Source organism: Peromyscus maniculatus, chromosome 20, assembly GCF_049852395.1.
Source record: "Peromyscus maniculatus bairdii isolate BWxNUB_F1_BW_parent chromosome 20, HU_Pman_BW_mat_3.1, whole genome shotgun sequence".
Lineage (NCBI taxonomy): Eukaryota > Metazoa > Chordata > Mammalia > Rodentia > Cricetidae > Peromyscus > Peromyscus maniculatus.
This window is the reverse complement of record NC_134871.1, coordinates 55,440,721-55,467,827: the sequence shown is the minus strand read 5'-3', so window position 1 is coordinate 55,467,827 and position 27,107 is coordinate 55,440,721. Positions and strand designations below refer to the sequence as shown.

Sequence of the window (27,107 nt, the reverse complement as noted above, 5' to 3'; positions counted from 1 at the left end):
GACTACCGAAGTCCTCCGGCATCTCTGTGTCTTGCAACCCTGGGTCTAACCCTCAAGACGCCAGGGACGGCTATCTCGATGATCAGCCCTGCCAGGTGCGGTGAGAGGCTTTGGACCGCACCCGGCCCCGGGAGGAACTATGCCAGCGCCTCAGTGGCAGACACGGTCCGGGACCCTAGGGCAGTAGTTGAGCGCCAGTCTCCCAGGGCCCCGCCTCCCGCGGAGGCTGGGTGGGGAGGCCGCAAGGGAGGGGGCCGAACCCCAGCCCCCGCCCGGGCCGCGCCCCCACGTCTCCATGGAGATCATCCAGGCGCGCACCTCCCGGCTGGCTCCCGCTCCCCACCACCTCCATTCCCGGCCCAGGGTTGAACAATGAGAGACTGGGAGGGGGCGGGGCGGGACCGGGGGCGGGGAGAGCGCGGGCGGCGGGGGCGCAGGCGAAACACACCGCCCAGCCAGCAATCCGCCGCCTAGGTCTGCAGGCCGTGCGGTGCTCGCAGCCCCCGCCCCGCCCCGGGCCCGCCCAGCTTCCCACGCCCGCCCAGCGGAGTCGGTGCTGGGGCCACCTGGAGCCGCCTGGAGCCAGCGCTGCTGCAGGTTGATGCGCGGCGCCCTCCCGGGACGCGCCGAGGAGCCATCTTGAAACCAACTTGGCAAACTTTCGCAAAGTGCTCTCGAAGTGGAAGCTGCGCGGGAGGCCGGGCGCGCGGCCCCCGGTGTCCTCGCCAGGGCCCCCGGGGAGGCAGAGCGCGGGCCGCCCCGAGGGCCCGGCGCCGGGCGCGCGGGAGCCGCCCCCCGGCTGTGCCGGGTGGATGCGGAGGTGCGCCGGGTGCATGGATTGTGCTCCGGCGCCCGGCTCGGGCTGCGGCTCCGGGCCATGGCGCCGTCACCGCCGCGCGTGCTGCCCGCGCTGGTATTGCTGGCCGCCGCCGCCCTGCCTGCTCTGGGGCTGGGAGCAGCCGCCTGGGAGCTGCGGGTGCCTGGTGGGGCCCGCGCCTTCGCCCTCCGACCGGGCTGGATCTACAGGTTGGATACCGCGCGCACATCTCGGGAGTTGCTGGACGTGAACCGTGAGGGACTGGCGGCGGGTCGGCGGCGTGGGCCAAGCTCGGGGACTCGGGACTGTGCGCGCTTGACAGGGAGGCTGCTGCCGCTGCAGGTCCGGCTGGTCACCCGCGACTCCCCGACGGCCCCGAGCCTAGTACTGAGGGCGCGCGCCTACGGTGCCCGCTGTGGGGTCCGGCTGCGGCGCCGCTCGGTCAGCGGTGCGGAGGTGCGCTCTCGAAGGGTCCGCTCCGTGCCCGGGCTCGGTGATGCGCTCTGCTTCCCGGCCCCAGGCGGCGGCGCAGCCTCGCTGTCTTCGGTGCTCGAGGCCATCACCACCTTCCCCGCCTGCAGCTGCCCGCCGCTGGCCGGGACCCGCTGCAGGCGCGGACCCATCTGTCTGCCGCCCGGAGGCTCAGCGGGCTTGCGCCTGGTGTGCGCCCTGGGCCGCGCGGCCGGCGCCGTCTGGGTAGAACTGGTAATAGAGGCGACCTCCGGGACGCCCTCAGAGTCGCCCTTGGTGTCGCCATCGTCGCCTAGCCTGCCTCAGCCCCGGGCGGGGGCGGTGCGACGGTCCAGGCGGGGCGCGGGCAGCAGCACGAGCCCGCAGTTCCCGCTGCCCAGCTACCAGGTGTCAGTGCCTGAGAACGAGCCCGCGGGCACTGCGGTCATAGAACTGCGCGCACACGACCCAGATGAAGGCGAAGCCGGACGCCTGAGTTACCAGATGGAGGCGCTGTTCGATGAGCGCTCCAATGGCTACTTCCTCATCGACGCGGCCACGGGCGCAGTGACCACAGCCCGCGCCCTGGACCGCGAGACCAAGGACACTCATGTACTTAAAGTTAGTGCTGTGGACCACGGCTCCCCGCGGCGCTCAGCTGCCACCTACCTCACCGTAACTGTCAGTGACACTAACGACCACAGCCCAGTCTTTGAGCAGTCTGAGTATCGAGAGCGAATTCGAGAGAACCTCGAGGTGGGCTATGAGGTGTTAACCATCCGTGCCACCGACGGGGATGCGCCTTCCAACGCCAATATGCGCTACCGTCTGCTGGAGGGCGCGGGTGGTGTCTTTGAGATAGACGCACGATCGGGTGTGGTGCGCACCCGGGCTGTGGTGGACCGGGAGGAGGCGGCTGAGTACCAGCTGCTGGTGGAGGCCAATGACCAGGGTCGAAATCCAGGCCCACTCAGTGCCTCAGCCACCGTCCACATAGTGGTAGAAGACGAGAATGACAACTACCCCCAGTTCAGTGAGAAGCGCTATGTGGTTCAAGTCCCAGAAGACGTAGCTGTCAACACAGCTGTGCTTCGAGTCCAGGCCACTGACCGGGACCAGGGGCAGAATGCAGCCATACACTACAGCATTGTCAGTGGCAACCTGAAGGGCCAGTTCTACCTGCATTCGCTTAGTGGGAGCCTGGATGTCATCAACCCCCTGGACTTTGAGGCCATCCGGGAGTACACCCTGCGAATCAAGGCGCAGGATGGGGGCCGGCCTCCTCTCATTAATTCCTCAGGGCTGGTCTCAGTGCAGGTGTTAGATGTGAATGACAATGCTCCCATCTTTGTGAGTAGCCCATTCCAGGCTGCGGTGCTGGAGAATGTGCCCCTGGGCCACTCGGTGCTGCACATCCAAGCAGTGGATGCGGATGCAGGGGAGAATGCCAGGCTGCAGTATCGCCTGGTGGACACCGCGCCTATCTCGGGGGGCAGCAGTGTTGACCCCGAGAACCCTGCCTCTGCTCCAGACTTCCCCTTCCAGATCCATAACAGCTCTGGTTGGATTACTGTGTGTGCAGAGTTGGACCGTGAGGAAATAGAACACTATAGCTTTGGGGTAGAAGCTGTGGACCATGGCTCACCACCCATGAGCTCCTCCGCCAGTGTGTCCATCACAGTGCTGGATGTAAACGATAATGACCCAATGTTCACACAGCCTGTGTATGAGCTGCGTTTGAACGAGGATGCAGCTGTGGGGAGCAGTGTGCTGACCCTAAGAGCCCGAGACCGTGATGCCAACAGTGTGATCACCTACCAGCTGACAGGCGGCAACACCCGGAACCGCTTTGCACTCAGCAGCCAGAGTGGTGGTGGCCTCATTACCTTGGCCTTGCCCCTGGACTACAAGCAGGAACGGCAGTATGTGCTGGCTGTGACTGCGTCCGATGGCACACGTTCACACACTGCACAGGTCTTTATCAATGTCACTGATGCCAATACCCACAGGCCGGTCTTCCAGAGCTCCCACTACACGGTTAGCGTTAGTGAAGACCGGCCCGTGGGCACCTCCATTGCCACCATCAGTGCCACAGATGAAGATACAGGAGAGAATGCCCGCATCACCTATGTGCTAGAGGATCCAGTACCACAGTTCCGAATTGACCCGGACACCGGCACCATCTATACCATGACGGAGCTTGACTATGAGGACCAGGCTGCCTACACACTGGCCATCACAGCTCAGGACAACGGCATTCCTCAGAAGTCAGACACCACCTCTCTGGAGATCCTTATCCTCGATGCCAACGACAATGCGCCCAGATTCCTGCGGGATTTCTACCAGGGTTCTGTTTTCGAGGATGCCCCCCCATCTACCAGTGTCCTCCAGGTCTCTGCTACTGACAGGGACTCGGGCCCTAATGGCCGCCTCCTATACACTTTCCAGGGTGGGGATGATGGTGATGGAGACTTCTACATCGAGCCCACGTCTGGTGTGATCCGTACCCAGCGCCGGCTGGACAGAGAGAATGTGGCCGTGTACAACCTTCACGCTCTAGCTGTAGACCGGGGGAACCCTAACCCCCTCAGTGCTTCCGTGGAAATCCAGGTGACTGTCTTGGACATCAACGACAACCCCCCAGTGTTTGAGAAGGATGAGCTAGAGCTGTTTGTGGAGGAGAACAGCCCTGTGGGTTCAGTGGTGGCAAGAATAAGGGCCAGCGACCCCGATGAAGGTCCCAACGCCCAGATCATGTATCAGATCGTGGAAGGCAACGTGCCTGAGGTCTTCCAGCTGGACCTACTGAGTGGCGACCTCCGCGCCCTGGTGGAGCTGGATTTTGAGGTCCGGAGGGACTATATGTTGGTGGTGCAGGCCACATCTGCTCCTCTGGTAAGCCGGGCAACCGTGCACATCCGTCTCTTGGACCAGAATGACAATCCACCCGAGCTGCCGGACTTCCAGATCCTCTTCAACAACTATGTCACCAATAAATCCAATAGCTTCCCCAGTGGCGTGATCGGCCGCATCCCAGCCCATGACCCTGACCTATCCGACAGCCTCAACTACACCTTTCTTCAGGGCAATGAGCTGAGTCTGCTGCTGCTGGATCCCGCCACGGGAGAGCTGCAGCTCAGCAGGGACCTGGACAACAACCGGCCTCTGGAGGCCCTCATGGAGGTGTCTGTGTCAGGTGAGTGGCCTGTGGGGAGGAACTGCTCCCTTGGGCCTCTTAGAGAGCCTCGGGGACCCGCCAATGGCCGCCAGGGCATGCCTAGACACATTTGGGCAGGGCCCCGGCAACCATCCTGGCGTTTGCGGTTAGGATTGGTTGCATGCTGGGGGTGTGCTCCCCACCCCCAGGCCCATGGAGGAGGAGGAGGAGGCCCCTCATTGCCTCCCTCAGCAGTTTTTTTCAGGGAGCAGGCCTGGGCTACTTCAAGCTCAAGTGCAGGGCTTTCCTGTGCTTTTCCCAAACCATGCTGTTAAAACCTGGCCTCGGGGTTATCCAAGTTGTCTGGTAAGCCTGCTGCATGCATGGCTGTCTGGAAGGATCAAAGGTCACTCCCTGCTCCATGTGCCAATTAGTTCCCCGGGTGGGACCGTTGGAAATTGCTGGATGGTCCCTGAGTCACCCTGTAATATGGCTGGTGTTCCTTGGTCTAGCTTTTCTGTCTCCTCTAGATAATAACAATCGGGCTCATGTGTGCTGGCTGCCTCTGGGGTGGACTCTTTGAAAAGCACAGCCCTGTTTGATCTCGGCTCCTGTCCCTGGACTCGGGCTTGTAATTTGGGAGTTTGTTCATAGGCTGTTCAACTTAGTGTGAGAACCAGCGAGCCTGCGGGGGAGGGGCGGGAGGATGGGCGGAGAGGAGAGGAAATGTCAGCTCAACCCTCACAGGCTGTGACAGGGCCTGGGTGCCGGGAGACCCAGCGGAGAGAGGGTTGAGCAGAGGCTAAGGGACAATGAAAGGGCCCCAGTGACTCTGGGAGGGGTTCATGGGTGTGGATGCTGGTTCAGGTAACTGACCAATATACCAGAAAGTGTGGCTCAGGTGTGTGGACTCCTGAGTCCATGTTTCATGTGGGCACTAGGTTATGGGATATGGTATCTCCATGGGAACAGGGGAAAACTGAAGGTCGATTTTCTACTTGTCTCATCAAAGTGTTGGCTGATATTCTGCCCCCTCACTGCCCTCCCCCCCCCCACCCCCGCCCCCGAGACAGGGTTTCTCTGTGTAGCTTTGGTGCCTGTCCTGGATCTCGCTCTGTAGACCAGGCTGGCCTAGAACTCACAGAGATCTGCCTGGTTCTGCCTCCCGAGTGCTGGGATTAAAGGTGTGTGTGCCGCCGCCGCCGCCGCCGCCTGGCTTGGCTGATATTCTTATGTACTGGGGGCTGGGGGTGACTAGCTTCCCTTCCAATGGTCTCTTAATACTATCTGGGACATCAGGGCTTGGTTTTGAAGCAGTGGTGACCCAGCATGGCTTTGGTCACTGTCTGTTGGGGAGAAAGTGTAGAGATCACTACGGAATGTACTTATAGGTTATTAACCAGGGTTGTGGTGACTCGTGGCAGATTCTGGTTTCCTATGTGGTTATATATCTTCTAGATAAAGCAGAGTAGAAAATTTGGCAAAATGGTCAGGCTTAGATTTGGGGAGAGTGTTAATGGGGAGCAGGTTCATGCTGGAAACAGAGTTATTTGTGTGTCTGCAGTGCCCCCCCTGTGGGCACCTGTGAGACTCGAGGACAGGCTCCCATGGATCGACTCACAAGAAGCTGGTTCATAGGACACGTGTGGGTACATCGTCTGACCACAGCTGTGGCCGTTCAGGGCTCCTACTGCGTGGTGACCATTGGTGATTTTTTTCTGGGGTTGCTTTCTGCTATGAACTTGTGTGCCTCTCCACATCATGTGTGATAATGATTACATCTGGCTCTGGCTCATACCTCTGGCAACTGGAGGTTTACACACCAAGACACTGAGTGAGACTCAGTGGTGTGAAGCCACACCTTCACAGTGGAGCCCGGGCTTGTGATCAGCATGAAGCCACCTCGTCCTTCCCCCTTCCCTTTCTCACCTGAGCTGCTGAACTGACTTTATTCCGCTGTCATTCGGGTGCTCTGTTGGGATATGCATGCTGCCACGCCGCAGCCCTTAGACCATTTGGCTTGTTCCCTTCTTCAAAGAAGAGACTCGCTGTGGCCGCAAGGCCTACAGGTCTCAACAGCAGGCCCACGAAGAGACCTAACCAGGCCTCGGTTCCCCGGAGGCGACTCTTATATTTTATTAAGGAACAGTGTGGGAAAGCTGTTGATTCAGCCTCACTCAGCACTGTTTTCGGTGCCCAGTAATTGGCTCTACAGGATTTACAGCCATGCCCTAAAGCCTTTGAAGCGCTATTACCGCCCTGGAGTGCTAGATGTGAGGCCTGGCAGTGATTGGGTCTTGTGGGAGCCCTTCCTGGAAGGGCTGTGAGCCCTGGTCAGGAGAGGAGACCCTTGGCTTGGGGAGGTGTCTCTGGGGGCAGGACCCAGAGGATGTGCAGGAGGTTTCCGGATGTGCAGGGGAGGGAGCCCTGGGTCTTGCATGGTCTTTTTGGCTGGAAAATGCTTGTTGATGGTTTTGTGGCGCTCCTTAAAGACAAAACAGTTTTTAAAAAATATTTGAGTCTGTATATGATCATTCAAACAGCAAGCATTTTTGTATGCTGGTCTTTCTAGGTGTTTATTTTCTATGTGGATGTTTGGATGCCATTTTCTGTCCTGTGATGGGGACTTTGTCTTATGGGCACTGGGGAAACCTATGTTGGCCTTTCTCTAGTAGCTTGCCAAGAAGCTCAAATGCTGAGGACTTTCCCCTCCTTGGTCTTTTAGTGATGCTGACATTCCACTCTATTCCATTATTTATTTATTTATTTATTTATTTATTTATTTATTTATTTATTTATTTATTTAGTGTGTGAATGTGTATGGGTGTAGGGTGCTATGGTGCCCATGTGAGTCCCAGGAATTGAACTCTGCTTGTCAGTCTGGGTAGCGAGCGTCTTTACCTGGTGAGCCTTCTCATAGGCCTCCAACACTGACATTTCTAACACACCTGGAATGTGTAGGTGCCTGTAGGTTCAGGGACTCAACCTTGCCTTGGAGAACCTGGCTGTTGGCAGGAAGGCACAGTTCCTGCCGCTACTATTAATGTGTGTCACGGACTTGTGGATATGGGAAAAGTAGCATTTGTGGGGTAAAAATGAGTGGCTGATGAGTCATGTCAGGCACGTTAGAAGACATCAGGACTCAGCCAAATAATGAGGTTGGGTAACCTCACTATTTGCCCTAGTGGGGAGTGCACGGCACAGAGCCGTCTAGGCTTGACCAGCTTTCGAGAGTGTTTGCCCCAGTTAAATACAGGATATCGAAGTGACTTTTCAATAGGAGATTACGGACAAGGAAACGAGCAGATGGTTGTGCCAGGCATGGTCTGGACGCGCTGTGCTGTGTTTCCCCTAAAACTCAACAGTTAGCAAAGAATCAGAGGCACTTAAACCACCCCCTGGGCAGAGCTGGCCTCACCTGCTGCCACAAGCCACCAGGAAGAGTTAGGCACTTTGGGCAACCAGTTAACTGTTTGAGGACTCTGATAACTTGGAGTGTTTGTTTGGGACCGAGTCTCTCTATGTAGTCCTGGCTGTCCTGGAACTCATTATGTAGATCGAGACTGGCCTTGAACTCACAGAGATCCACCTGCTTCTGCCTCCTGAGTGCTGGGACTAAAGGTTGGCGCCACCACGCCCAGCTAGTGTTTATTATTGAATACCTACTGTGTGCAAAATCTGGATGAGTCAGTGTAGCCCCAGACTGTCTAGAGATGGATGGAGATGGATAAGCACAGAGGGCAGGGAGGACTGGAGGAATAATGGAGGAGAGGGACTGTCCAGTGTGGACCGGGCAGCAGATGCCTGGTGGGGAGACCTGGAGTGTCATGCTTCCTTCCATCTGGAGAAGGCTGACCATAGACGCCATCAACCTTTGTCTAGGGCGTTTAGAGCAATGGCTGTGCCATGTCCCACCTGCCGCTGCTGGGGATATGAAGGAGACTACAGGAAGTTCAGGAGGCTGATCTCGCCCCTTGAGGGTGCGCCCGTGGAGTGTGATGGGCAGGGCAGGGATGTGCCGGGCTAGGACATCAGATGCCAGAAGACGAGAACGTCAATGGCAGTTGGCTGCTCTGTGTCGGGAACTCTTTCTCCAGGCCTGTCAGGGCCTATTCCGTTCTCAAGCTGCTGCTTCATGATGCAGACAATACTGTCAGCTTCCCATCCCAGAGATAAGCAAGGGCAAGGCGCACAGGGCGCTTAGCCTGTGGCTGGCAGTAGGGTCTGGTAATACACAAGATGTGTATTCAGGACAGGGCCCAGGCCTCCCTTTGGGAACCACAGCCTGAGTGGACCTGCTGCTTAGAAAGGGCTGTGTGAACTGGACCAGGAAGGGACACACAGAGAAGAATGGAGGGGGGGTGACCAATGGCACACGGAGTCAGGGAGTCGAGATTAGTGGTATGGCTAAGGTGAGCCCGGTGCAGGTCCTTGTATTTCCGTAAGAGCTGGTGAATAGGTGACACCATTTCTGGGGGGTAAGGTATAGAAAGGGTTAAGTCTTGGTTGGGGGTGGGGGGTGGGGGTGGGGCACGATGCCAAGGTGAGGTCAAGAAAGGATGACGGTGCCGGGCGGTGGTGGCGCACGCCTTTAATCCCAGCACTCGGGAGGCAGAGCCAGGCGGATCTCTGTGAGTTCGAGGCCAGCCTGGGCTACCAAGTGAGTCCCAGGAAAGGCGCAAAGCTACACAGAGAAACCCTGTCTCGAAAAACCAAAAAAAAAAAAAAGAAAGGATGACGGCATGCACAGGCTGCCATGCAAATGTTTACCTGTTGAGGGGCCTGGCAGTACCTTCAGGGGGCTTGGGAGTTGGGGTGCCTATCACTGCTGGGGAGTAGTGCTGTGTCTCTTTGGGTCATTGCATAAGGAGGAGGGGCCTGGGATGTGGCCCAACCACCAGTCACAGGGTACCTGGATCCATCTGGACACTTACCTCAGCACCGGGTATAGTGGCAGGCAGATGAACTCAGTGGGGTGACCTTATGGCCCTTGGCAGCAGTCAGAGAAGGATAATGTGAGATGCCTCGAAAGTGGTCCATGCTCCTGGAGACACCAGGACTCACTCAGGATCTGCTGTCACCGTTGAAAAGACCACTTGGGTTTGGGCTGACGCACTTCTATCAGGATCCTGTTGGGGAAGTAGATGGGTGGAAGGTGGGGGCCCCTGGCAGCAATGTGTGTGCCTGGGGCGTGGTGTGTGGCCCTGTGCCATGGGCCTCTGTCCCTGCCAGCACTAGGATTCAAACAGGTAGATCTTATCGTGTGAGGCAGAGCATGTGGAAAATACTCATAAGTTTGGCATGACTCTTTCAGCTTGTAGCCTTGGGGGAAATAGTTTACTAAGTTTTTTTTTTTTTTCCTCTGTAACTTGAACACAGGTTCAAATAAATGTCTAGAATTAAATTCTTGGTTTAGTGTGGGGCAGGGGTACAGTGAAGGGCCTTGGCTTCCTGCTGCCTCCCAACATGGCGACCTGTGCTTGAATGGGTAAGAAGAGGCCACCCGAGGAGACATGGAGGGCTGGATCCTTCACTGCAAGGGTCTGAGAGACCAGCTGCTCAGCTAACCTGTGTGGATTGTTTCTGGAATGAGCTCGCCATGCATCTGAAGGGGTTCCAGGGCAGAGCTCCTGCTAGGTCAGGGGTCTGCAGGCCTCCACACGGGGCATTGAAGGCGAGGGTACCCCCCCCCCAAGACATCTTCAGTTCTTCTTTGTGTGCAGGGGGACTTGGCCATGAAGGACAGGGTTGTGCATCCCCTCCCCCCAGGAAACGGTGGTTAATTCTCACACATATACTTCTGGTAAGAACCTGGGGACACTTTGATCCACTTACCTTTGGGGATGTGACATTCCAAAGGTGCGAAAGTCCATACCATCCCCTTGTCACTGTCACTGCTATAGGGTCTGATCTCTTGAAGACCAGGAGAAAGACCAGGGGTCCTTGTGTATACACACACACACACACACACACACACACACACCAGGGTCCACTTTAGATAGGGTCCACTTCAGCCATTCCAACACAATTTTAATTCCTTCCAGTGGCAATGGGGGCAGACATCCTGCAATCCTGCAGAACACAGAGGGTTTCTGGGAGACAGTCTCATTTGGGGGCTTGAATGTGTCCCCAGTACCTCAGGGTCCTGTATAAGGGAAAGGAGTCATGCTGACTCCTAGCTCCTTAGACTGGTCAGCTGACATCAGGTGTCAAATGTGCACAGTATGTGACATGTCACATTCCAGAGCTGTTGGAAAAGGTATATTGTCTTTGGGGGCATTGTGCCTGCATTTTCCTGGGGTGCTGCTGCTGGTGAAAGTGAACTTTGGGTGAGCAGGCGAGCCCTGAGTGCCTGTGGCTTTTCCATCAGAGTGACAGCTTAGCTCCCTATTCTCTGGACATGGAGATAGCCTCATGCCCCCAGGTCGCTATACAGATGTCGCGAATGTCAGAGGAGAGATAAAGCGTGTCTCACCCACGCTTTATCACCAGCCTCTTTTCTCTGTCCCTGCATTGGGTTTTCCTGGCTTCCTGTCAGCCTGGGGTTGGTTGCTCTGCTAGGATGTTTGGATGTTGCTGGTCCCCACCAAACACAGGAAGCTGTGGATCCTGGTTTGGGGATTAGTGGTGGCTGAGGTCTCAGGAGAGGGCAGCTCCCTAGGGTGGGAGTACTGCCTTTCTTGGACCACATCCCTTTCATCTCCAATGTCCCACCATTGTACCTCCTGCCTGGATTCTGGAGCCGGGAGGGTGCTACTGATGGAGGGGGAGACAGGTAGCATCTGTCATCTCCACCCAGGCCTGGGCACAGGGAGCTGCTAGCTGTGGGGAGGTGGGTGGAGGACAGGAGTTTAGGAGGTGGCTCAGAGATTGGTGTGTGGCTGCCTCTCCTTTGGGCCTTTGGGTCCACTTTGCCCCCTGGCTCATGTGGCATGTGGAGATCAGGGTCTGTCTTCCTGAGGTACCTCAGTTACCTCAGTGGAGCAGGACTGACAGGCCCCATCTGTAGGGGTATGGTGAGGGCTGCTAGAGGTGCTAAGATGTGATGGCATCAGGGACTGTGGGTGCCACACTGACTGGACTGGATGGGAGGGGCTAAATTCCTTCCAGTGGCAATGGGGGGCTGGTGAGCAGTCTGTGGGGACTGCTCTCCCTTGCTGCTCCACTCCCCCATCTTTGTGTCTGTCTGTCCTTTCTGCTTCCAGCATGCCAGGACCTCAGGGATGTCTCTGTCCACTTATAAGAGGCCTCACTGGCAGCCAGCAGAGACCTTGGGCAGTTAGAATGCCCCTTGAGCAGAGGTCGTGGCCACAGAGCAAGGGAAATCGGATTGGTTGGCACAGTTTTGAAGAAGGGTTGGTTCTGGGACCTCTATGCACCTGTGTTAGCTTGTACTGAAGAGTGTGGTCCAGCTGAGGGTGGCCTTGGGATGGCTTTGCATAGCAGTCTGCTATCAGTGGTCCAGAAGGCGTGGAGCAGGACCCTGTGTCTCAGTCCGTGGCTTCACACTGCTTTCCAGCTCTCCCTTCACTGAGCTAGCATGGAGAGAGAGGGAGAGAGAGAGAGACAGAGAGAGAGAGAGAGAGAGAGAGAGAGAGAGAGAGAGAGCGCTCCCGTCTGTCTGTCTGTCTCTGTGTCTCTGTGTGTGTCTGTTTGTGTCCATTTGTGTGTGATGGATGACATTCTATCAATACCAGAATATAACATCCCCTCATCCCCTTTCACTCTCAGGTATGGCCCCAGGTACTGGGTGATCTTGTCTTCTGCCCAGGTGCCTGGTGGATGCCTCCGCCTTCTTCACTCTGCACCCCTTTGGCTTGGTCTTGCCCTTGGCACAGTGCCCCTTTCCTGCCCCCTGTACTCTCCCTCCCTTCCCTGACGCCTCATGGTCATGTGGCCAATGCCTGTCTTTTGCAGAGGGGGTGGTCTTGGCAGGATCGCAATGGGGGAGGCTGCAGAGCTGGGTAGCATGCATAGATGTAGCCCCACGGTATGAATGGCAGAGCTGAGGGGCTAACACTAGGAAAGGGGGTCTTGGGGAGTTGACTCTGTGTCTCTGTGCGCACTTGTTTGAGGAACAGCCATAGGAAGCTGTGGACTTCTGGGTGGAGGCACCAGGTACAGGGGTGCAAATTTCTTGGTGTGGGGCAGCCTTTCGGCCAGTGATGTTCCTTTTGAGGTTTGAGGAAGCATACCCGAGTTCATGCTGAGCTGCACAACTGCCCTCTGAGGCTGTTTCCCTCCAGACTGTGAGCCCCTCCTTTTTATATTTGCTTATTTATTTATTTGGGGGGTGCATGTGCATGCTGTGGCATGTGCAGGTCAGTCAGAGGGTAACTTGTGGGGGTCAGTTCTCTCCTACCATGTGGGTCCCAGGAATTAAACTCAGATTAGATCATCAGATTTGGTGGCAAATGCCTTTACCTGCTGCTCCACCCCTTCTTCTTGTCTTCCCCCTCCCTCCACCTTAGTTACCTTTCTTCCCTTTCTCTAAATCTCCCTCTCCCTCCCTCCCTCCCTCCCTCCCTCCCCCCCCCCTCCCTCCCTCCCTCCCTCCCTCCCCCCCTCCCTCCCTCCCTCACTCCCTCACTCCCTCACTCCCTCACTCCCTTCCCTTCTTGCTTTGTCCAGGCTGGTCCAGAACTGACTATATAGTCCAGGCTGACTTCAAACTCCAAGCCATCCTCCTGCTTCAGCTGCACAAATGTTGGATTAGAGGTGTGAACTATTATATCCAACTTATCTTTCTTTCTTTTTTTAATAGTCTTTCCTCTGCCAGTTCTGTGTTTTTATTTAAAGACAGTTTCAGGATGTGGTTCATATCTAATCTAAATGACGCTTGGTTAAGGTAAACTAACAGCTTCTAACGCAAATAAACCCATAAGGGGTGTGTTAGCGTTAAGAGATAAGCGTGCTCCTGCAGAGCAGTGACCAAAAGCAGTGATCTGGTGGTGGCCCACGGTTCCCCTGAGGGAGACTGCTGCACCACTCACACTCTGGACATTGCTCTGTGAAACCCTGTGTGTGTGTGTGTGGGGGGGGGGGGGGGGGCAGGTCAGAAGCCAGACTCTGCAGGCTCCTGGAGAAAGTGTCTCCTTGTGGGAGGAGATGTAGGTGGGTCTTTAGGAGATGACTTCTGGGCTGTACCCTTCTCTTTGTCCCTTGCTGATACCTCTGGGTCTCATAGGGGCTGATGGTTCCCCTGCCCCTTCCTGCCTTTCTCTAGGGTAAGAATGAGCAAAGCAGAAGCCTGCAGGTGGCCCACTGTGGCTTGGGAGCCTGCCTTCTTAGTCCTGTATACTATAGGTGCTAAGAATGCATCTCAGGAGAAAACTGTTGTAAGGGCTGGAGAGATGGCTCAGTGGTTAGAAACGCCTCCTGTTCTTCCGGAGGACCCCGGTTCAATTCCTGCCACCCTCATTGGGTAGTTCACAGTGCCAATAACTCCAGCTCTAGGGGTATCCCATGCCTCTGACCTCCAAGAACACCTGCGCTCATGTGCAAATACCCCCCCCTCCATAGACACACACGTATAATTAAAAATAATAAAAACAAATCTTAAAACCTGCTAAGAAACGTTTGCAAACTGGTAGGTGGTGAGGGAAATAGCAGGCAGAGTGTGTAGAGAACACCAACCCAACAAGAAAGTAACTTGATTTTAAAAATGGATGGAAATGGTAATCGACATTTTTTCTAGTGGGTGCCGATAGTCCGAGACCCCCCTGTGCAGGCCTTCACTGTTGCCGGCTCTCCCCACCTGAAGACCGAGTCCTGGCTTCCAGAATCCCTGGGAATGCATTCTAGTTGATATTTAAAATATTTAGCAGTTTGGCTCAGTGTTCCTGGAGCATGAAGACCAAGGGGGGCTTCTCGGGACCCAGAGGGAGGGATGTGTAAGCTTGATGCCTGGTCCTCCTCCACCCTTGTCCTCCCCTGATTAGAAGGAGTGTCCCACAGCATCAGTTCCCCATTGATAGTGTCTCCACAGACTTCCCACCCCCTAAAAAACTCAGGAAATGATGGTGCTCTGGGTTCTGAGGGAATATTGCGCTTCCAGGTGTCCTGTAGGGCGGGGATGATGCTGGTCACATGGCGGAGAGCATGGGAACGGTGCGGGAGCATTTAGGACAATAAGTGTGTCCTCCCTGTGTCCGGAAGCCAAGTTAACCCTCTCTCCTAAGCGTGGAAATTTCTGATGTGTAAGTGAAAGCGCCTCCCATCTTCAAAGCACAGAGAATGGAAAAATATGAAGGTTTATTGTTCTCAGACATTTCCTGTCTCTCTGGCATGTGGTCACCAGAGGTCAGGGGTACACGCATGTGTACAGGGCAGGAAATCCAGGGGGGAAAGTTATGGCCTGCTGCATGCGCTCCCCAGTGTGAACACTTGTGCCTGGGAAGGCGGCACCAGGAGCCAGGCTAGGGCAGGCAGTGACCAATTCTGCCTTCTGGAAACGACCTTGTGCTTAAGGGAAAATGACCAATGACCAGTGCTGGATGGAGTTGTCGGGGACAGCAAGCCAAGGTGGCCTCTTAGGCAGGAAGCTGGTGGCTTTAGGGTTGTCATAGCCATCCAGATTCCCGGTTTGGTCTGGGAGATCTATGTGTTTGTAGCAGGAACTTTTTTTTTTTTTTTTTTGGCTCATAGGCCTGGTCTCTTTTGAGCCAGAAGCTCATAGAATAGTGTGAGCATCAGGCTAAACTTTTCCATGGCTAGGCTTGTATCAGGCAGAGCCCTTCTGTCCTCTGTAGCCAGGGAACTGAGGCACCAAGGTTGGGAAGGGTGTCCCTGGGTGGGAACTGCCTTGGCCAGATACCAGGGATCTATAGATGGCATGATGAAGGCACAGGAACTGATGCCTGGAGGTCAGAGTTAATCTGTGTGTCTTGTCCAGTGGCCCATTGTTTGGGTTAGCATGGTCTGGGGCCACTGATATTGACACTAGCAGTTACTAAAGGACTGACTGCATTCACCATCTGAATTCCCGCCCCCCCTCTCCCCCCCTTGACTCACTTATACTTATTTATGTGTCCGTGTGCTGTGGGATGTTAATGTATGTCCTGTGGGAGCCCTTCTTGGGTTCCTTGTGGCGTTACCCAGCAGGTTTGCATAGAGGATGATTAGGACCATGGGCCTGAGTGCAGGTGTATGAGATGGTCTGCACTTGGCTGTACTGGGGGATGGTCTGTATGTCAAGTTGCTCTGATTGGTCAATAAATAAAACCTGATTGGTCGTGGCTAGGCAGGGAGTATAGGCGGGACTAACAGAGGAGAAATAAAAGAACAGGAAGGCAGAAGGAGACGCTGCCAGCCGCTGCCAGCCACTGCCAGGACAAGCAGCATGTGAAGATGCTGGTAAGCCACGAGCCGCGTGGCAAGGTATAGATTTGTAGAGGTGCGTTACTTTAGGATATAGGAACAGTTGACAGGAGGCCTGCCACGGCCATGCAGTTTGTAAGCAATGTGAGTCTCTGTGTTTACTTGGTTGGGTCTGAGCGGCTGTGGGACTGGCGGGTGACAGAGATTTGTCCTGACTGTGGGCAAGGCCGGGAAACTCTAGCTACATCCGTGTGTACACTTACACATTTGTCTGTATACTGCGTGTATGCGGGTGCCCGCAGAGAGCAGAAGAGGGCATCAGATCCCCTACAGTTAGAGTTATAGGTGGTTGTAAACAGCCTGATGTGGGTGCTGGGAATGAAGCCTGGGTCCTCTGAAAGAACAGCGAGTTGTCATAACTGCTGAGCCGTCTCTCCAGCCCCACCCCCTCAAATTTCTGATTCCTGAGGCAATCCAGTTTACCTCTAATTTAAAAAAAAAAGAGATTTATTTATTGTGTATAAATGTTTGGCCCATATGTATGTCTGTGTACCATGGGGGAGGTTCTGAAGAGGGCATCAGATCTCCTGGAACTGGAGTTACAGATGGTCGTCAAGCACCAGGTGGGTGCTGGGAAGAGAAAGTGCCCTTAACCACGGAACCACCTCCCTGGCCCTACCTCTCTGTACTTAACGGTGGCTCAGCTTGCAGCTCACAGAGCCATCAAAAGTGGACCGTGTGGAGGCGGTCAGTACATTCACATGTTGCGCGGGCCCCAGCTCTGACTGAATACCTGCTGTGGAGGCCTGTGTTCTCCCACTGTAGATCCCTGAACTCAGGGTCATCTGTGTCCTCTGGGCCTCACTTGTCTCTGGGATACAGGCTGCCGATGTTACAGAGTGGACTCCTGGACCAGCATATATCTCTGTTTCCTCTTGTGTCTTTTATGGACATCCTGCTTCATCCTCTCTTTCATCCACCGGATCTTTCCCAGCCATCCATATAAGGACATGTCATTTCTGGGACTCCTGGCAGCCTTCGCCTCCCTAGAGTTGGGCACTCATGTCTGCTGCTCACTGTCTCTGTGCTCAGGAGGTGCTGGGATCAGGCCAGACCATGTGAATGTGTGCTTTCTGAGAGCCTTTCTTGCCAGATAGAGGAAAACCCCATTCTTCAATGTTTCCCACACTTCCCTTTTTTGAAAATCTAACTTTATCAACTAGGTCCAGTAGTGTGAATCAAGCCACTGTAGGCACTTATTTCAAGAAGAGAGGGGTTCAGGACCCTCCTCACCCTTGGGCAGCTGTCTTGCAGGAGGCCCGTGGACTCCCTGTCTAGCTCCCAGCAGGCCCCAGGGATCTGTTCCAGCCACTGGACTATAACCACAGCTGTAGTAGGATGGCTTCAATCTTCCTAAGGGGTAGCAGCGTCAGAGGACCTTCAGGTCTACAGCCTGGCAGCTTGCAGATCTTTAGATCCCTGCTCTGAAGAGAAGCACAAGGCAGGCCTAGCACCCAGGTCCCGCTAGGATCAGCAATAAAACACTAACTTTTGTGCAACTAACACAGTAACGTAGGAAGGAAGAGCCTCTCATCCTTCTTGCCACCCAGGAGTGATGATTATGAACACAGTGCATCTTAACAGATTTTTTCCCCTAGATACTTATTCATATGGGTGTGTGTGTGTGTATTTTTTTATAAGTCATCTTATGTAAACTGTTTTGTGACTGGCTCTTTTCACTACAAGTCTACCGTGAGATTTCAGTGACTAAGTCTCTGCCATTCCCTTTCAAATGATGAAATGGCATCTCTCTGGGCCAGTTTTTAACTGTTGGCTAGGATCCATGTCCTCTGTGATGGTAACTTCCTAGGAGTAGGCCTGGGTGGGGGGCAATACTGATCGTTTTCTGTTCCAGCTTTCATTTCTTCATCCTTCCTTCCCCCTCCCCTCCCCATGCCCCTCCTCTTTTTGAGTCAGGGTCTTATGTAGCCCAGGCTGGTGTCAAATCCACTAGGTAACTGAGGATGACTTTCAACTTCTGATCCTCCTGCCTCCACCTCTGGAGTGCTGGGATGACAGGCCTGTGCCATCATGCCTGGTTTATGTGGTGCTGGGGATCGAACCCAGGGCTCTGTGCGTGCTCAGCAAACTATCTGCCAACTGAGCCACATACCCAGCCCTCCAGTCCTGCTTTCTTAACCCATTGACTATGCCATGGAAGGTAGCTGATGTTGGGGACCTTTGGAGAGGGCTGACTCTTCTAGTTGGTCCCGTCCCAAGGGCTGGCCAGCCCATACTGGCTGCTGTGAGCTTAGTAATTATGTAGATAATGCCTGCCTTCTGGAGGAGGGCCCGGTAGGATGTACAAAGCCTAGCCAACATCTGTGCCCTGAGTCTTCTTCACTCTCCTTAAGGGCTGTATGTAGATGGAGCCCTGTCCCCTTGTCCTGCACCCCCCAGCTTCCATCCTAGGCCCAGGGCTCAGCCCTTCTAGACCTCTTGCTACCAGGAACCACAGACCGCCCAGCTTTCTTGTGTTCTGTCTAAAGATGTAATGGAGTAATGGAGTTTGTGCTTGAGATGAACCTGTTTCTTATCTTAATGACCCACCCTGGACCATATGATTTGGGACAATCTGCCAATAAGCCATTTGACTCCACAAACTCTGGGACCAGCGGTGTGTGGTCCTAGCTGCCCAGGCCTCTCCTGGGGGTCAGGTGAAGGCCAAGAGTGGATAGGCAGAGACCTGGAGTTTCACTGTCTGGCCAGAGGACTGACTGGCAAGCGGAAAGGTTCTCTGTCCATCTTGTGCGCCAGGAACGTGCCCTTGGATCTGTCCTAGCATCAGCCAGGGCCACAGCTGAGCGGGTGCTGTGTAGAAGGGGCTACCAAGGCCGTTAGGGTGGGGCTTAGGACGGAGACAGCACCCTGGGCAGAGGTGGGGTTTGGAGGAGATGCCAGGAGTCTCCGAGTAGGTCTGGGATGTCCACCCCCGAGTCTGAGGGCAGGATTGCTAGGGTACAGGCAACACCCACCCCCTGGATGAGGGGGAGCCTTGGGGCTTTCTTGCTGTAACTTGCGTGGGGATGACTCAGCGAGGTGGGTGAGGCGGGAAGTTCATTCAGAAACAGCTCTTGCTGCAACGCTGAGGTATGAGGTGAGGCCTGGGATTCAGCTGAGCTGGAATAGAGATTCTTCCAGAGGTTTGGATGACCTTTGACATAGGGAGGAGGGACCACGGAGCCAGTGTGGCCTGAGGAGGAGCTGGGAACGTCATTGTTTCTATCTTCTAGCAGACACTGAGTAATGACACACAAATGCTGTTGTGGTATCATCAGGCCATGTCCTCTATCACTCGGCCCCCCATCTCCACCACTCTAGGTTAGACTGACAGGCAGCCAGCCAGGCATAACCTTGGCCTCCCCAGAGGGAGGAGGACCTTGGGCCTCACTACTTATATGTTGGTGGCAGGCAGGCTGTGGTGGAGGTGCAGTCTGGAAGCCCTGGCCCCGGGAGCTTTCTGTGCCTTTATCCTGAGCCCTGGGGGGACTCCCACCAGATGCCTGCCCACACCTCCATCTGTCTAGCTCTTGGGTCTGAGGGTGGGCACCTCAGACATTCACTCCTCAAACTAAGCTGAACAGGGCCCATTGGGTAAAGGGAGACCCATGGTCAAGGTTGTGGGTGATCCCAGCCTTGACATTTCCCCAACAGGAGTCCGGGGAGGGATGTGAACAAACGAGGGAAAGAGCTGTGGCGGCTTACACGTTTCACACAGTAGTTCGCAGTTTACAGAGTCACTGTGATTCCACCCGCGCGTTAATGAGCTTTCCTACAGGGTCGCAGTGCAGCCAGGGTTCATTGGGAAGTTCTTTGTGCAGGTGAAGTTTGAATGCCCGCGTGGCATGTCTACCATGGGTCTGGCCCCTCAGCAGGGCGGAGAATGATACTAATTACACTGCCCAGGGGCAGTATCAGGTTGATCTTGCCTCTCAGATTCTGTGGCAGAGGATATTGTTCACATGCTCCAGCTGTAGCTGATGGGTGCTGGCTCACTCTACTTCGCTGTACATGGTTTCTGTCACCAGGTTTCATTGGACACCTTGGTGTGGACAAGGATCTGTAAGACTCGGGGCCCTAGGTAGGGATAGGTAGGGATGGTTTTGAACCTGGGTTTATTTGTTTGTTTGTGTTTTTGAGACAGAGTTTCTCTGTGTAACCCTGGCTGTCCTGGAATTCACTCTGTAGACCAGGCTGGCCTCAAACTCACTGAGATCCGCCTGCCTCTGACTCCTGAGTGCTGGGATTAAAGGCGTGCACCACCAATCCCCGGTGAGCCTGGGTTTTAAGTCTCCATGGAGAGTCACAGAAGCTCTTCCCATTGGGTGTCTGCTATCTAGAGGGACAACTGTTGTTCCCCTCAAGGGACTCACTCTTATATTCTCTGTCCCTGTTACAGTGCTGGGTCCCAGTTTACTCCCAGCCTGGTTGGCCTGAGTGGTGTGATTCTGAGTCGTAGCTGTGGAGGTGCACAGACCTCAATTTGGTTGAAGCTCAAGGTCGCCACTCAGTTCCCCCGCCTTTTGTTCAAGTTTATTTCTTTTTATTTTATGTCTATACGTGTTTGTCTGCATTTATGTATATGCAAAATGTGTGTGCAATGCCCACAGAAGCAGATGAGGGGCTGGACTGGGGGGGCTCGTGGCTTTGAGGACCCTAGGCCCTGGATGAGTTGATGTCTCTCCAAGAGTTGGCAGAACACAAGGAGAAAGTCAGAAGTGACTGTCTTAACGTTTTTGTGGCCCTGGCAGAGGACACTCCTCTGTGCTGTGCTGGGCTGAACAGTAAACAGAGAGGCCAATAATTGTCTGAGAACTGTTCTTAGAGATTGCACGTGTATTGGGCATGACGCCTCATCCCGGGGCCACCCCTGCTGCCCTTGACCCTCCCAACCTGCTCTCAGCACCTCTCCCCATAAGGTCATCATACCTGAGGCCTTCTAAGGAGCCCTGCGTAGGCTCTTTAGCCTCTAAGGGGCTCTGTGTAGCCAATCCCACTACTTACCCTGGGCTTCTTGTGGAGCAGCTTCCCATGGTTCTCTATGCTGTAGGTGCCGAGCCCAAGTTTAAGGCGCAAGAAAGACAGCAATGGTGTCATCAGCCCAAGAGAGGGTGGTTTTGCTCACATCATGCTGTTTGGGAGAGCTCGGATACCTGGGTAACCCTGATGGTTCCAGTTGGGATTTAAGAACCTTGGGGGTGCGTGGGGCATGCGTGGCAGGTGTCCTGGGCTGCTTGCTGGGAAGCGCGCTAGATGGTCTGTGCCACTCTGCTGAGTGGACTGCAAGGCTTGCGGGTTCGCTGGCCATTGCTTTGTCCCATGACCTGATTCGGGAGCCTCCAGCTGGGTGTTTCCGGCCCCTCCCTGCTCTGCCCTACTGCACTGTACACTCTCAGGTGGAAACCGACGGGGGGGGGCGGGGGGGGGGGGGGAGGGCGGGGGTGCTGCAGGGTAAGCACAAGGTGGAGAGGCCCGGCACTTCCTGTTTGTTATTTTTTTATTTTTTTTATTTTTAGGGATCGATTATGACCCTGCAAGTTGTTCTTTGGAATATAAATAGTTTTGCTCTGCTCTGTTCGTAAAGATAAGCATGGTCACGTTAGAAAACTCCACCAGCTCTGTAAGTGGGAAGCAAGAAGTTCCCCAGCTAGGCTCCAGGCCCAGAGACAGCTCTTGTGGCTGTTGATCTCAGGCTTCATAGGCTGCGTTCTTGCTCACGTGAGGAAGGAGACCTTCCTGGCTTCGGCTTCTGGGGTGGGTGGTATCCAGGGGTGCATATAATGTTGGCAACTCCTCTGTTGCTTTGGAACTCAGCCTCCTCCGGGCCCTGGCAGCAACAGGGGTTGCCATGGTGATGGGCCTCTCTGAGCCCATGGGAGGCACCTCAGGGGGGGGCCCTCACATTGAAGAGCTGGTCTTTTGTCCAGGAACAGTGGGGCCCTGAAGGGCCGTTTGTATATCAAGCTCACTTTAATTACCTCCAAGGGGCAGCCCAGGAAAGGGGTGTTCTACCCTTCAGGAACGAGCCTGGTGGGTGTTTTGGAATGTTCCAGCTTGGAGCTCTGGTCTTATATCAATGACCTCATACCGGAAGACTTAAGTTTGTAATAGACTCTAGGGAGCTACCTGCAGGTCCTCACTCACTGGGCCCAGAGGACAGAGCCAGCCTTCTGGGCCTGTCATCTTCTGTCCCCACCTGCCATGGAAAGGGACTCGTCCTCCTGCCTCTGGCTCTCTCCCTCGCCTGTGCCACGGTCTTCGGAGCACTGACCGTAGATGGGAAGGTGGCTTTGCCCTGGGAGGGGTGAGCACTCTCAGTCCGTGTACCTGAGCGGGTATCGGGCCAAAAAGTGTCCTTGGTCCCTTACCAAATGAGTCGTGTTGTGTTCAGTAAAGGACCTACGGACTGCGGGTCACTGGACCAGGCCCTGTCTTGTGGGGCATGCCATGTAGCACCTTCCCTTGTTAGGCCTGTCTCCTCAGTTCCCTGGGGACAGTTCCCCATGTGCCCTCAGGACCACTTCCTTCCCCTCGCCCGCTCCTCTGTCTGATCCTGCGGCAGGTGTCTCCCTCGGCACTGTTAATGCCAACTGTGGGGCAAGTGTTGTAGGCACTGTAGAATGATGAACAGTGTAGCAGATGCCAGTAGCCATGATAACTCAAAATACCTCCGTATGTTCCCAAAGGCCCACTTCCCCCTTACCTCTCCCCACTGAGATGATTATCACAGAACTAAACCGGCACTCTGAAACAGAGTCCACTCTCATGCCTGGTATAGCTCCTGGCGCCTCCAGGGCACCCCAAGACCACTGAAGGTCTAGTACGGATGGCCAGTGGTTTGGGTTGGGGCTGGGGGACTAGCCTGGAGTGATTGGTGCCACCAGACAGTGTTGTAACTTGTGGGTCCTGGGCAGAGGGAGGCTGGCTCGGTCTGACTCCACCTGGCTGTGTGTTTTGAAATGTCTGTTGTATTTTCATCCCTGGAAGAATGTGGTAAGTGTCACCTTGCAGGTGCCGTGGATGCACAGGGTCATTGGAGCATCCACTGCAGGTCTGTACCCCTGCCCCTCTGACCAGCTTGGGTCATTATCTGGAACTTGACCAGGGTGGACAATGGGGTGTCTTTGTCTACCCAAGCCTTCTCCCACTGATTAGAGTTGGGACAACAGGCATGCAATAGGATAGAGGGAGGTCATTTTTATCACATGGAACAGGGCAGGGAACTACTGAAGGGGCCTGCCCTCAGCCAGAACTATAGAAACTCTAGACCTGGTAGAGGGCACCACCCCTGTGCTGGAGCCTCCCAAGAAAGCGGAGTTCACCATTCACATCCGTCTCTGGCTGGGATGGAGGAAACAGCTGGATCCCACACAGCTGGCTGTGTCACCTATTATCATCTCTGTCACCATCTCCGGATGGGCGTGTCAGCATCTCAAAGACTTGTCCCACCTGCAGGGGTGTGGCAGTGTTTCTGTGGGGGATGCTGCTGCTTACAAACCATTGGACAGACTCATTTCTTTTTTTTTTTTTTTTTTTTTTTTTTTTTTTTTTTTTTGGTTTTTCGAGACAGGGTTTCTCTATGTAGCTTTGTGCCTTTCCTAGAACTCACTTGGTAGCCCAGGCTGGCCTCGAACTCACAGAGATCCGCCTGGCTCTGCCTCCCGAGTGCTGGGATTAAAGGCGTGCGCCACCACCGCCCGGCCAGACTCATTTCTAAACAGACATTTCTAAATTCACACAAACTGAGCACCCTGCAGTCTTCAAGGGAAGCTATGGGAGGTCACGGATAGAGCTCTGACGCTCAGTGAGGTAGCCTCCAGGGATGCCCGCATGAGTGGGGATGAAGAGGTGGGAGGTTACTCAGAAGGGCCCGTGGGAAAGCTGGGGTTTGGGGAGGAGGTAAGGTTATTTCCTTGGGAGAGGGGCTGGGCTTGTGAGAAATGCCACACAGTGAGAAGGCTCCTGCAGGAGGCAGGGTGCTGGGCAGAGGATATGTGAGCAAAGAGATATCACAGCCACCAGTGTGGGCTGGCGTCCACTTGCATTGCACGGCTCCTCTGATTGATCCTTGGAGCACCCCCTCACAACTGACATGGCGTTTGTAAAAACAGAGCTGGCCTGCTTCCCGGAAGCATTGGTCAATGTCCAAGATCAGTTTGCTATTCTGACTGTGGGGGCAGTTACAGTTAAGAGCAAGAGCTGGGTGGTAAGGTCTGGTCTGGCTGGTTGGGACCCAAGGCTTCCTGAGGTCAGGACTGTCACTTTCTTAAATGCCCATGGACCTCCTGTGAGTGCCCAGACCCTGTGTGTGCTGGCATGTGAGGCAGAGAGGATAGAGGACTCTGCCAACCTATGTTCTGCCTTTCCTAGGGACTAGGAGATGGATCCTCAGCAGAGAGAACAAGGGTGTCGTCCACCACAACATCAGGCTTCAGGCTGGGGGACTGCACCTCACTTGTTGATGCTCGGTCTGCTAAGGCAGAATGGGGCCACCCAGGCCGGAGCCTGGTCATAGACCCAGTTCATCCCACACCGGGCAGCTATTTTACAGGCCTCATGAATGCCCAGGACTACTGTGCTGACTAGTATGGCCTCTCCTTACAGCTGGTGGGTCCCATGTGTGGTTTTTTGTTTGTTTGTTTGTTTGTTTGTTTGTTTCTGAGACAGGGTTTCTCTGTGTAACAGCCCTGACTGTCCTGGAACTGAGTTGTAGACTAGACTGGCCTTGAACTCACAGAGATCCACCTGCCTTTGCCTCCCCAGTGCTGGGATTAAAGGTGTGCGCTACTACCACCCAGCCCTATGTGTGATTTTTAAGTGAAGTGTGGCTCCCTCTGAGCTCTCAGCCACAGCTTAGAGAAATCCCACCTTTGTTTTTTTTTTAAGTTTGGAAAAAAATGCTTCCCGTACACAGGTGGTACATTGGTACGCGGCAGCTGGGTGCCCTGATCCTGCAGCCTGTTCTCCGGCGGGCAGTGAACCTTCCCTGGAGCCCTGCAGCACCCATTTCTGCGCGTCTCAGCTGCTGTGCCTCCTTAGGGGAACAGAGCCCTGAGTCAGTTTCAGAAGTTAAACGTGGGATGGTCTAGAAGCATCCTTCTTCAGATACAGTATTAGCAGTAAATGGGTAGGGAGGTAGGACAGGTGTCTGGAGGCGCTAGTCAAGGAGAGACCTGGGGGCTTGGTAGGTGGGATACTAGGTGATGTCTGTTATGCTTCGGCCTGGTGCCAGGACCAAGGATGAGGTTGAGGAGTGGGTCTGAAAAACCAAGGGAAGCCGGGCGGTGGTGGCGCACGCCTTTAATCCCAGCACTCGGGAGGCAGAGCCAGGCGGGTCGCTGTGAGTTCAAGGCCAGCCTGGGCTACCAAGTGAACTCCAGGAAAGGCGCAAAACTACGCAGAGAAACCCTGTCTCGAAACCTCCCCCCCCCAAAAAAAAAGAGGAAAAGAAAAAAGAAAAAGAAAAAACAAGGGAATAAAGAAAAGGAGGAGAAGGGAGGGGCCTCTCAGTGCCATGCTTGGAGGCACCACACTGGATGCCTGTCAGAGCCACCCAGAACCCAGCAGTTGTCAATGATGGTTTCCAGGGGAGGGCAAGGATGGGTAGGATAGTGGGTTATGTTTAGAAATCCACAAAGATCTTGTTAACTCAAAAACCAAAGCCACCTTGTAGGCACCCAAACGAGTACAGGCGCACAGAAGATAACTCAGGTTTTGTGGGCATCCTCACACTTTACAAGACATCATCCAGTCTGATCATGTAAGATTCATCCCAGGACTCATGTGGTGGGAGCAGCAAGCCAACTCTTGCAAGTTGTCCTTACACACACACACACACACACACACACACACACACACACACACAGTGGCATGCATGTGTGAATTTTCATGTGCGCACACACACACATACACAAACAGGAAAAGCACAAAGCTACACAGAGAAACCCTGTCTCGGAAACAAACAAACAAAAAACACAAACAAACAGAAACACAGCCTGGTTGTGTATCACAGCTCCACTTCCCCTCACACGGGTAGGATGTGGTCCTCAGTCAGTGCCCTCCTGCTATATGTATGCTTGTTTCCACGTAGCGTTTAGTGAACACGCCTGTGGTGTGGGCACATGTGGAGGCCATGCTGAATAACAGATTCGGGGGGGGGGGGGGATGATGGGCGCAGTTTTGAACACTCCGAAATGAGGTGACCTTGGTCGAGTGGCCTTGGGAAGATTGGCACGGTTTTTTCAGAGTCAGCAGTGCGTGGAGCCCTCCAGATCGGAGACGAGAGGCTCCCTTGTCTTTTTCAGCCCTCTGGGGTAAGTGTCCTCTCCGCCTGATTTGCATGTCTCTCTTGAGTGGCCGTAAACAGTTTTTATTGGCTCTCATCCTCTTAACACTGCTGTGAACTGCCTGTCTGTTTTCAGCCAGACACTTACCTTTTATTAGTTTACATTTCTCTTTGTAAGGTCTTGTTGTGTAACTCACTGCAATTTTTTTTTTTTTTTTTTTAATAATCACAGAGTTTTCCTTTAAGTAGACAGTATCTTTTGCCATGTAGATCTAGTGCGGACTTTACTATGGGAAGTTTGTCTTTTCCGTCTCTAACTCCAGCTCCGGGGGATCCCACACCCCCTGTCAATTCCCCATACACCTACTGAAAAATAAAATAGCAAATCTAAATAAAAAAGGAAGAAGGAAAGAAAGGCAGAGGCCCTCAGCAGTGACTGCTGCAAACCGTGTCTTCTGCCAAGAAAGGGAAAGCTGGAAGCCTTATCCCCGAGTCCCTGAATCCCAGAATCCCCGGCACCAGCTCTCAGCCCTCAATGGCCGCACAGTGAAAGTGTCTCGTAACTTGACACCCCTGACAGGTTGGATTCCCGAGTGCCTGCTGTTCCCAGGGAGGGCAGGCTATAAGCCTGCCAGTTCTTAGATCCCATTTCCCTCCCATGGAATTGTTGTGCTGCGAACTCTCCACCCAAAGCCACCAGGGGAAAAAAAAAAAGTCCCTCCTTACCACTGAGTGACAGAGGCCCTGGAGCTGACGGGGCAGAACTGAGGGCAGCTTGCACGCTGGAAGTGAGACTTCCCGGGACAGTCTCGAGATGCTGACAGAGTGCAGCAGGACTCAAGTCCCCAGTGGGGACCCACTCCTCTGGTGTAGCCACTCATCACCAAGAGTCTGAGGTCCCCTTATCTAACCTGTTTCTGATTTCAGAATTTTCCAGATTTGGGAGTATTCACACAGTTGAACCTCTCGGCATCCGAAATCCAAACTGCTTCACAATCTGCGGGGGGTACTGACATCCA

General features: G+C 54.5%; 1 protein-coding gene across 4 annotated transcripts in view; it reads left to right on the top strand.

The window, feature by feature from the left end:
• The first annotated feature begins 730 nt into the window (after positions 1-730).
• Celsr1 (cadherin EGF LAG seven-pass G-type receptor 1) overlaps positions 731-27,107 on the top strand; it is a 143,658-nt gene continuing 117,281 nt past the window's right edge. For 2 of the 4 annotated variants that reach the window (XM_076556518.1, XM_042265392.2), the window contains exon 1: positions 762-4,463. In XM_076556518.1, the coding sequence (XP_076412633.1) occupies positions 878-4,463 (3,586 nt within the window). In that variant the 5' untranslated portion in view covers positions 762-877. Of the gene's footprint in view, positions 4,464-27,107 lie in introns of all 4 variants that reach the window. The other 2 variants (XM_042265391.2, XM_042265393.2) reach the window with 2 other exon arrangements.